The sequence below is a fragment of the Camelus dromedarius genome, chromosome X (assembly GCF_036321535.1).
Source record: "Camelus dromedarius isolate mCamDro1 chromosome X, mCamDro1.pat, whole genome shotgun sequence".
NCBI lineage: Eukaryota > Metazoa > Chordata > Mammalia > Artiodactyla > Camelidae > Camelus > Camelus dromedarius.
The window spans coordinates 78,663,895-78,676,205 of NC_087472.1; the positions used below are offsets into that span (position 1 = coordinate 78,663,895).

Genomic DNA, 12,311 nt, shown 5'->3' on the forward strand with positions numbered 1-12,311 from the left:
TGGAATAGGCTCAATAGAAGAATGGAATTAACAGAATAAAGAATCAGTGAAAAAGAGAAATCACTCAATCTAATCAACAGAAAGAATATATGCTAAAAAAAAGTCTGAAGGACCTGTGGGAAAATAACAAAAGACCTAACACTCATGCAACTGAAGTCTCAAAAGAAGAGAAAAAAGGTGGAGTTGAAAAACAGCTAAAGAAATAATGGCTGAAAATTTCCCAAACTTGGCAGAAGATAAAACTTAGATTCAGGAAGTTGATTAAACCCCAAACAAAATAAACCAAAAGAAATCCATGACTAGGCACATGAGGATCTAACTCTGGAAAACTATAGACAAAGAAAAATATTGAAAGCAACTGGAAAAGAAATGACTGATTACCAATAGGAGAGTAACCATTTGAATGACAGTAGATTTCTCATTAGAAACCATGCAGGCCAGAAGGAAGGAGCACATTTTTCAAGTGCTGAAAGAAAAGTTGTCAAATCAGAATTCTTTATCAAATGAAACTATCCTCCGGGATGAAGGTGAAACCAAGACATCCTCAAGTGAAGGAAAAACTAAGACAATTTATCACCAGCAGACTTCCCCTGAAAGAATGGCTGCAGGAAGTTCTTCAAATAGAAGGGAAACGGACAAAAGAAAAGCTGAAACATCAGGAATAAAAGAAGAATAAGAAAATTAAAATATTGGTAAATATTATAGACTATCCTTTTCCTCTTGAGTTTTATAATAATATTTGATGGTTGAAGCAAATATTCTAACATTATCTAATATAGTTATCAATGTACATATAGAAAATATTTAAGATAATTATAAAGGTGAGGGGTGGATAGATGAACCTAAATAGTGGTAAGGTTTCTTTACTTCACTCAAAGTGGTAAAATGTAGAGACCAGAAGACCGATTAAGTTATGTTTGTAAAAGGAAGGTCCTCCCTTTTAAAGATTGCTTCCCAAGAGCTACCACTAAAAATCTAGAGAAAGATACACCCTTAAAACTACTATAGAAAAATCAACATGGAACTTTAAAAAATATTCAAGTAATCTACAGGAAGACAAAATAAAAGAGAAACAAAAAAATAGAGAAAACATACAGAAAAACAAAATAAAAGCAGACCAAACTAAACTGTACCTTAAGTTAAATATAAATGTTTTAAATATGCCAATTAAAATACAAAGATTGGGAGGGGTTGAGCCAAGATGGCGGAGTAGAGAAACTCACAGTTGACCCTCCCCAACAAATACCCCAAGAAGTATATCTACAAACCCATTGAATCACACAGAACACCTGCTGAACTCTGGCAGAGTGTCTCGCATTTCGAAATACAGGAGGATTCTCACAAAATCCGATAAACAAGTTTATACTGTACAGCACAGGGAACTATATTCAATATCTTGTAGTAATTTACGGTTAAAAAGAATATGAAAACAAATAATGTATGTTCCTGTATGACTGAAGTATTACGCTGTACACCAGAAACTGACACAACATTGTAAACTGACTATACTTCAATAAAAATATATTTAAAAAATACAGAGATTGAAAGAGTAGATTAAAAATGATGCAACTATATATCATCTATAAGAAACACATTTCCAGTAAAATCATATATATAAACTGAAGGTAAAAGGATGGAAAAATATACCATATACCATGTAAACATGAATCAAAAGAAAGCCAGAAACTGTATGAATATTAGATAGATAGTGCAGACTTCATAGCAAACAAAATTACCAAAGACAAAGAAGGACATTACATGGTGATAAATTCACCAAGAAGATGCAGCAATCCTAAATATGCATGCATCTAATAACAGAGCTTCAAAATACACAAAGCAAAACTGTTAGACCTGAAAGGAGAAATAAACAAGTCCACAATTACAGTTGGAGGCCTCTACAGCCCTCTCTGAACAATTGACAAAACTATTAGGTGGAAAATCAGTCAGGATACAGAAGAATACCATCAACCAACAGGATCCAATAATAGCAGAATACATATTCAAGTGCTCATGAAACATTCATCAAGATAAACCAAATCGTGGGCCATAAAACAAACCTTGACAAATGTAAAAGAACGGAAATCATATAGACTATGTTCTCTGACAAAAATGGACTCAAACTAGAAATCAATAATAGAAAGATAGCAAGAAAGTCTCCAAATGCTTGGAGACTAAACAACACACTTCTAAATAATCCACGAGTCAAAGAGGAAATCTGAGGGAAATAAATATACTGAATTGTATGAAAATGAACATATCAAAATTAATGGGATGCAGCTAAAGCAGTATTTAGAGGGAAATTTACAGCACTAAAATCCTTGTATTAGAAAAGAAGAAATTAGGAGTTTGGGATTAACATATACACACTACTATATATAAAACAGATAAACAACAAGGACTTAACTGGATAGCACAGGGAACTATATTCAGTATCTTATAATAACCTATAATGGAAAAGAATCTGAAAAAGAATATATATGTGTGCATGTGTGTGTGTGTATATGTATAACCAAATCACTTTGTTGTAGATCTGAAACTAACACGGCATTATAAATCAACTATACTTCAATAAAAAGAAAGAAAGAAAAAGAAAAGAGGAAAAATCTCACCTAAGCACCCATCTCAAGAATCTAGAAAAAGAACGAAGGAAAACTAAAGCAAGAAGGAAGTAAATAATAAAAATAAGAGCAGAAATCAATGGAATTGAAAAGAAAAAAATAACAGATGATTTCACTGATTTATAGAACAATTTGAGTAACACAATAAATTATGTAGTCTTGGATTATAACCTAAAGTATAAAATAAATATCCATGAGTCCATACTGATATAAATAAGCTATTAAATAAAAATTGTAAAAGAAGGAAGCATCCAAGGAGATTCTTACAATTGCTTAATTTTGGGAAACAATCAGATTATCTAATATAAAGCTCTTGCAACATAAAATTTCAACAAATAGTAGCTATGAGAGGTAGGTGTGATGATGTCCATGTTATAATGACAAAAACAAATTATTTCAGAGAAATGAAAATGCCAGCAAGGCAAAACATGGAATTAATCTCTTCTAATACTGAGGCTAGTTTCATTCTATAATATCATATTTTCTCTCTTGTAACAGAATGTGACATATAAACGAAAAAATTTGCTTCCAGTAGCCCAAGTCCTCTATCTCTTGCAATAAAAGATTAATATTCTCACTGACATGAAGGCAGCAGGACTTAAGACCCAAAGCTCTAGAGTCACTTTATGTTCTAGGACTAGTTGTTCTAAATGCAAAAGTAACAAGGTTTCTTTCTCACCATTCTGTAGTCAAAACCTCCTCTGGACAGATGGAAAATCTGTTTTTCTGCTCCTATTTATGTGCATTTTATTCCCTAAGTTTTTCTGCATGATACAGACATGTATAAATACACTTTGTTATCTACCATGCCCAGAAAGATCCCTAGCAAAAGATGGAAATAAAAGGAGACCTCTGAGAAAGTGAGAAATGCTCTCTCTGGCTGACACACTAAAGCTACACCCCTCCACTTGCACGAGGGCAGGTGGAACCTGTGACTTGTTTCTAATCAATAGAATATGGCAAACATGATGATATGTCACCCTCTTGATTTGGTTATGCTACATGGCAAATGTGATGGGATGTCATTCTTACGGTTACGTTATGTAAGACTCAGGCTTAGCAGAATGGAGAAAAGACTGTCCCCTTGCTGGCTTTGAAAAAGTAAGCTGCTATGTTTTGAGAGGATCTATGGAGAAGGCCACATGGCAAGGAACCATAAGCAGCCTCTAGGAGTGGAGAGCAGTCCTCTACCAAAAGCAAACAACAATAACAACAAAAATAGGGACCTCAGTCCTCCAGCTGAAAGGAGATAAATTCTGCCAACAACCAGAATGAGCTTGGAAATGAATTCGTCCCTAGTCAACCCTCCAGATGAGAATGTAGTCCAGCCAGCATGCTGACTGCAGCCTTGAAAGATGCTGAACAGAGAACCTAGTCATGCTGCAACCAGACTCCTGACTCACAGAAACTGAGATGATAAATGTGTGCTGCTTTAAGGCACTAATTTTGTGCAACGGTTAACTAATACATTCTCTTTTCCTTTGCAGCCAAGGAAGACTACTTATAGTCGAAGTGAAGATACACAAAGTCAGTTTCTCATCATATAATTATCACAGAGGAAAGTCTACAGGATCCACTAAACCATTACCAAATCCAAGTGCAACCCTGACACTTTGCTACCCTTGGGGCAGAAAATGACTGGTTTCACAAGGATTGACTCATTTTTCCTGGGCTGGTGGTAGCGCTCTGAAGGCTGTGAGGGCCCACCACAGCCCACAGCCCTGATCTCCAACCTAGTCTTTTCCTTCTCTGTCTACAACTTCCTCATCTATCTTTTCCTGCACTGTGTCCCACCTGCCAGTTGGCTCTTTCCAATCACAGGCCAGATCTTTGAATCTTTGGGTCCTTCCCAATTCTCCACGTCTGGCTCCCTTTGACTTCTTGGCTAGGGAAGGCTTTATATTCTAAAGCCAGGCACTTAAGTATCATCACCAAAATGAAAGTGAAGATTACTGTTTTCCCCAAAGAAAAAGAAAATGGAATCTGTCTTGAAAAACAAAAAAGTTCATCAGAAAACAAGCCTATCCATTGGTACATGGTTTACTCCTTACATCTCCAAAATCTGGGTATGTAGGTATATAAGCAGAAGGCAGCTCTCTATTTTTTTAAGTCTAAAAATTTAATATCTGATCTCACCTCAGCAGGTTTCTTGTGTTCATTTGGAATTTTTGACTTGTTCCTATACATTGAGCCAGAAGTAAAGGAGGTGGAAGGACCTGCAAAAGATAATTAGAAAAAATACTGAGACTTATTACCTGCTAATATAACTAAATGTCATCTAAGGGAATATGAAAGATATGACAGAGAAGAGCACAGTGACCTCATATCACTGAAGAAAATAGTTAAACTGCAACCAAGAAAGCCTCATAATGGGGTTTAACAACATTTACAGGTGACCTCCCAGGGTGTAAAAGCTTCAGCAATGTTAATGCTGAGGAGATTCAATTTGGTGTAATCATACCTCATAACAACTTGAAATAACACAATTCATGTTCCATCTGGAGAGAAAGTATCTGCAAAAGCAACTGAAAAAACTAAAAATGTGAAGCAAGTAATCTCTGTATCCTTCAGCACTTCCCCAGATGCTACTGTTAATAAAGTTGTTGTCTTTTACAAATGATGACTCACCGAGTCAAACACTTGGTACCTGAGCTACAAATAGAATTGCAGGGCCTACAATTTATGCTATTCTCATACTTTTCTTCCTTTCTTGAAAAGTACTTTTAAATCATTGGTAGATTTGGCTTTTGTTGTTCGGGTAAATAAAAAGTGGAAAACAAAATGCTATAGGTCACACAATGCCAATTCTCTCACCTAACTTATCTATTTCTTATGAAATTTAAATGAATAAGAAAAATGGTACCCCAAACTTTCCTTCCTAGAAACATTGTTTTTTTAACCACTGAAGGAAGCATGAAACAGCCTGTCCTCAAGTCAAAGAAAAATCCTCAAGGAGTACAGATACAGAGGTTTACCAGCTGGTGGGAGGTTCTACTCACTCTCGTCTGAACTGTCACTGCTGCTGAGAGTTCTATGGCGTTTCATCCTGGAGCATCCTGGGAAAGAGAACAACACTGAATAAAATAGTCAACACGCACACACCCATCCCAGAGGGCAGTCAATACTGCCCAAGAAGCAGCAGCAGGCGAATCACACAAATCAAATGGTTTCTGTTAAGAATATTCTCAAACGACCTTAGAGTGATGGGAGAAGAGCACTACCAGATTCTCCAACATAGAGTATGTCAAAGCCTGGGTGACACGACATATTAATTTTAGGAGGAAACCCAAGCAGCCGTGGATGAATGGTACAAGATTGGCTGGAGCCTTAGATGTGGCCACATGACCACTGTCCACCCAAAGGTGGGCAGCCACAGGGCCATCATCAGCCAGGTATCCCCAATAAGGGAAGAGTAGGAAAGAAAAAAACAGTCACAAACGCAGAGCTGTCAAGGGCCAAGGTTAAAAGGCATGAGACATAGCTGGCTGAAGAAAAAACAAGTGAGGTATGGCCCACTTTTAAAAGCACAACCCACTGCTTTTCTGCCTGCCCTTTCTCCCTCTGTCTCACCTTCTCCCTGTCCCTATCCCACAAAACACTAGCCTAATTTAAAATTATCTATCTTATTGCAAGAAATGCTATAGAAAGCTCCTATATTGTGAAAAATACATAATATTTTAAACTAAAACTTCTAATGGTTTAAGCGTCATCCCATGGTGTGTGTGTGTGTCCAATCTGTCCAATGACAGATTAAAAAAAAAGGCACCACGTTTCTGGGAACACATCGGCAAAAGAAGGTAGGAAAAAAGGAAGACAGAGTTAGACACTTTAAATCACAAAGGAAGTGCTCAAAATATAAACTAGAAAAGACAGTAATACAGTCAGTAACGGACATTCTTTCATGTGCCACAGTATACAAAATGCTAGTAGGGGCAATCACGATTCCACAAGGAATAAGGTCAGGGCTACTGCTTCCAAGCCACTCACAGTCTACCAAGGAGACAGAAATCCAACTACAAGGCCACTATGACCAATTAGGAATAACAGAAACAAAACTGCATATTAAAAAGCTATTAAGAGTTCCGTTTCTGGCATGACAACGTGAAGCACTTTGTGGACCCACTCCTCAGTGAAACTGGTGGAAATTATTCTAAAAATAAACAAAAACCCCTCATTTAAAATCTCTGGAAATGGTCCTAAGGGCAAACAACAAATGAAGAAGTATTTATTAAAGAAAATCTACTACAACTCAGTGCATAAAGAAAGAGTCTCTGCTATTTGGACCTAGACCCACTCCCTCCACCCCTGCTCCCAGCACAGATCTCCCACCAGACTGGTGCAGCCAAGAACACAAGAGCTCCCTCTCCTCCAGCTCCCAGTTGCAAGGCTTTCTTCCTTGGAGGAGCAGACTGTCTCTGTTTCTCATCCTGTCCCCAACTACTATCTGTTGCTGAGGCTAAGTTCCAGACAAGTATGGCTGAGAGATGGGGTTTCCTTCTTCCAGGTGGCCCCAACTCCTGAGATGGAGGCTAAGCCTTGGCTGTGGTACCACCAATACTGGGGCCCCAACTGTCCTGGCCCCAGCTTGCAGAGTAGGGGTTGTACATTAGGACAGGCAAACTTAGCAGACCTGGGGCTGCCACTTAGAGGGGAACACATCATTGTCCCCACCCCCTGCATTAGAGCTAGGCTCAGAGACTTTGCCTAGGAGGAGAAGTAGGCCATAGAACAGAGGGTTCAAAATCTTCCCCCAGTGGAACTGACTTCATTTTCAACAGTGTCTTGGCCTAGGCTAGCATGCTGGAGAGAATCAGGGAAAGAAACAGCTGGGAAGAACCATTCTGGGGTCAGAAGAAATCTCTAATACTGATCTCAGGAACCATCCCTTCAAAGGAGCCCTAATTTGACTACATCAGTTTGGGGAGCAATTTGTGCCCCAGGGCATTATTAAAAACAACAATGCAATCAGCCAGCAATTAGTGGAGTTCAACAGCTGTGAAAGAGTCAAAAAGAGCCCTGCCAAAACCAGTCACCCCAGGGTGACTGTGGGCATACCAAAGGCTGCACCCCTAAGAAGCAATATCGAGACTTCACACTGCAGGGCAAGGGGGGAGAGTATTAAACAGACTTCAATAAAATAATGCAGCCAGTCACTAAAAAAGTAAACAAATAAATAACACTAAAGAGCCTTGGGGGTGGTGGGGCACCAGTACTGAGTTGCTACATTATATTATATCAAAGGTTCCATTTCCAACAAAAAATTATGCGACATACAAAGAAATAGGAAAGTATGACCTATACACCGGCAAAAAAAGCAGGCACCAGAAACTGCCTGTGAGTACAACCAGATGTCAGATTTAATAGGCAAAGACTTCAAATTATCCATATAAATATGTTCCTAGAACTAAAGAAAACCATGAACCAAGAAAAAAGATGAAGAAAAATGAACAAAGCCCGAGAGTAATGTTGGACACCATTAAGTACACCAACATATATGTAATGGGAGTACCAGAAAAAGAGAGAGGAAAAAGCAAAAAAAAAAAAAAAAGTATCTTTCTTAAATGTCTGTAAACTTCCCAATTTCACTGAAAACATTAATCTGTACAACCAGGAAGCTCAACAAACACCAAGTAGTTTACACTACCACCACCACTGCTACTACACCATACTACTATTTGCAAAGAGATGCAAAAAGAGATGATGTATCATGGTCAAACTGCTGAAAGCCAGATAAGGAGAAAATCTTGAAAGCAGCAAGGAGAAAATGACTCCTCACTTATAAGGAAACCCCAGTAGGATTAACAGGTAGCTTCTCTTGAGGAACAATGGAAGTTAGAAGGCAGTGAGATAAGATACTCAAAGTGCTCTGTAGAGACGTTGGCACATATCAGTGAATGTATTAAGAATCATGAAATTGTACACTTTCAATGGGTGAATGGTATGGTATTGAAATTATAGCTCAATAAAGCTATTATTAAAAAAACTAATAGGATTAGCACAAGTATCAAAATCATTAATCAATGTTCTATGTGTCCTACTGTCAAAGTCAATTGAATATTTCTTTTTTTAACTGCAATATAATTAACACATAATACTGTTAGTTTCAGGTTTATAACAAAATAATTCAGTATCTGTATATATTGCAAAACGAAGAATATTTCTTTCAATAGGATGTTAACCTCCCATCATATAAATTTTGGGGGCAATATTTGGCTTCCAGTGCAAAACTTAAAACGTTCACTCTTCAGAAATGCAAACAAAAACAACAATAATAACAAAACACTTTGCATCAAAAAGTAGCATGTAGTTTAAAGTCACAATGAAGGTATAAATTTAAAAATAAAAGTAATGTATTTTCTAATTATTCCCTACTGAACGCACAAACACACCTAGAGTAGCACTTTAGTTTTCTGATATCATCGAGATGTTCCATATATGTAAACTTTCCAGATAAATGGTGTGTCCAAACATTTAGAATCCTATTTACATTGGGAATAGTTTTGAAATACCCATTTACTAGTAGTCGATTGCTGCAGTAACAAGTTACCACAAACTCAGTGGCTTAAAACTACACAAATTTATTATCTTACAGTTCAGTGAATCAGAAGTCTGATACAGATATTACAGGGCTAAAGTCAAAATGTCAGCTGGGTTACAGTTCTTTCTGGAGGCTCTAGGAGACAGTCTTTTCCTTGTGTTTTCCATCTTCTAGAGGTCACTCACATTCCTTGGATCCTGGCCAGCTTCCTCAGTCTTCCTGCTTCTCTCCAAACTCTGCTTCTGTCATCATATCTCATACTCTAACCTTTCTCTTCTGCCTCCCTCTTCCACTTTTTATTAACTTTTTATTCCACTTTTTATTAACCCTTGTTATTGCCTCAGGCTCACCCAGAAAATCCAGGATAATGTCCCTATTTTAAAGTAAGCTGATTAGCAACCCTAATTCTCCTCTGCCATATAACTTAACAAGTTCACAGGTTCCAGGGATTAGGGTACAGCCATCTTAGGGGGTCCATTATTCTGCCTACCACAACCTAATATATTTTTGCATTATTAAAAGCAAATACACTCCCACACAAATATGCCGAACAGGTTTCTGACAAAGGTAGAAAAGTAATTCAATGGAGGAAAGATAGTCTTTTCAACAAATGGTACTAGAACAATAGGGGGGAAAAAAACCCTCAACCTAAGTCTCATACCTTATACAAAAGTTAACTCAAAATATATCATAGGCTTAAACGTAAAAGTATAAAATTTTTAGAAAAACATAGAAGAAAATCTTCAGGACCTTGGGCTAAGCAAACAGTTCTTCAACTTGATACCAAAAGCATGATCTATCAAAGAAAAATTTATTTTCATCAAAATGAAAAACTTGCTCCACAAAACTTGCACACAAAAGACTGTTAAGAAGATATAAAAACAAGCTACGGAATGGGACAAAATATTTACAAACCATATATCCAACAATGGGTTTGTATCCAGACCATATAAAGAACTCATAAACTTCAACAGTAAGGAACAAATGATTCAATCAAAATGAGCAAAAGACCTGAACTGACATTTCACCAAAAAGCACTACAAATGACAAATAAGCACATGAAAAGATGTTTAATATCATTAGCCATCAGGGAAATGAAAATTAAAACCACAATGGCTGAAGTGAAAAATAGTGAAAATTCAAGTGGTAAAAATGTGAAGAAACTGTATCACTCATACATTGCTGATGGGAATTTATAATGGTACAGTTATTTTAGAAAACAATTTGGTTGTTTCTTTAAAAATTAAACATGCAACTACCATAGGATCCAGAAATTGCTCTCCTGGGCATTGTTTCCAGAGAAATGGAAATATATGTTCACATAAAAACCTATACACAAATGTTTATAGCAGCTTTCTTCATAATAGCCAAAAACTGGAGACAACCCAGATGTCTTTCAACAGGTGAATGGTTAAACAATCTGTGGTACATCTGGACCATGGAAACCTACTCAGCAATAAAAAGGAACAAAGTACTGATACATGCTACGATATGTAAAACAAGTATAAAACAGGTAAAAAAAAACCACTTAATAAAAACATTATGCTCAGTGAAAGAAGTCATAAAGACTAGATCACTTTTGTATGATTACATTTATATAAAATGTCCAGAGTAGGACTATCTATAGAGACAGGAAGTAGATTAGTGGTTGCCTAGGGCTGGGAGTGGGAACATGTACTGACTGCAAATGGGCACAAAGCTGCTTTTTGGGATGACAGAAATGTTCTAAAATTGGATAGCAGTGAGGTTGCAAAACTCTGTAAATATACTAAAACCCACTGACCTGTTTACTTAAAAAAATGGATGAATTTTATAGTATGTCAATTATACCTCAATAAAACTTTAAGAAACCTTAAAAAATTATTGTGACATTTTACCAATGAGAAATTTTTAAGTAGAGTCAAGAATAGTAGCAATAGAAAACTTCTGTGTCTACTGAACATAACCTCCATATGAATAACTCATACTGGGACTGAAGGCAGCAAATGCCATACTTTTACTCTCTAAACACTCTCAATGAAGAAAGCTAACTGAGCATGGCCCCTCTCTCTTCACTTTTTTGAAAGTTTCAGGATACCTAAGACTTCTTATGAGCTAGATACTCCTCGCATCTGAAGTTCTGGTCTTATGTGACTCCATTTTCTATGATATTCTTTCCCTCAGATGAGCTACCAAACTGCTCATGACTGAAGGAGGTGCAGATATTTAAGAATCTGAAAAATTCGGCGTTTTTTAAAAAAACTTAAAAAAAACTTTTTGGGGGTAATTAGGTTCATCTACTTATTTATTACTTATGGTGGAGGTACCAGGGATTGAACCCAGGACCTCGTGCATGCTAGGCATGTACCCTACCACTGAGCTATACCCTCCCCTTCTGGTGTTTTTCAAATGACTGCAGTAACCATCACTTTTTTTATAGATGGAAACCAAAAAAAATCTTGTAATAACAGTAAACAGTATGTTCATGTATAACTGAAAAATTGTGCTCTACACTGGAAATTGACACAACACTGTAAAATGACTATAACGCAATAAAAAAATGTTAAAAAAGGGCTTCAGCCATCTAGATGAGTTAATGTAACTTATCCCATAAGTTATTTGTAAACCAGTGACTTTCATATTGTACCTGATTCATGACTAAGGTTTTCAAATATAAACTATGGGAGCTCCAAAACAAAACAAAACAAAACAGTAAACAGCCTAGGAAACAGATTACCTAATACCAGTAACACCAGTCCTGGTAAACAGGTTGCTAATAATCTTTAGAAAAGAAAACAAAGCAAGCAAATTTTGGGGTCTGGGCTGTTAAAAGTCCACTGACCTATCTGTACATTTCTGAGACAGTACTTCTGTTTTAATTACTACAGAAAAATGACAAAGAAAAATAAGTATCAGCAGGATTATTCCATGATGGTAAATCTTTGAATCTGTCTTTATTACTTCTAATCACAACAGTCCTATAAATATCATGAACAGACATTTGACAGATGAGGACATCGGGGCTCCAAAATGTTTTAATGACATACCTGGGGCTACATGGCCACCAGAGGGCAGAGCTGGCAGGTATATGGGGAATGGGCACTACAAGCCGACCCTGAGATCTGAGGCAGGCGGGGGGGGGGGGGGGGGGGCGTAGGATAACAGCAGGGATGCTG

The 12,311-nt window shown here is 37.1% G+C and overlaps 1 protein-coding gene across 4 annotated transcripts in view; it reads right to left on the reverse strand.

Annotated features, from left to right (window-relative positions):
- Positions 1-12,311, reverse strand: part of JADE3 (jade family PHD finger 3) — a 138,389-nt gene that overhangs the window by 67,638 nt on the left and 58,440 nt on the right. For all 4 annotated transcript variants that reach the window (XM_031445341.2, XM_031445343.2, XM_031445340.2 and 1 more), the window contains exons 2-3: positions 5,618-5,674; positions 4,755-4,834 (exon numbers count right to left, since the gene is read on the reverse strand). In XM_031445341.2, coding sequence (XP_031301201.1) covers positions 4,755-4,834; positions 5,618-5,663 — 126 coding nt within the window. In that variant the 5' untranslated portion in view covers positions 5,664-5,674. The remainder of the gene's footprint in view (positions 1-4,754; positions 4,835-5,617; positions 5,675-12,311) is intronic.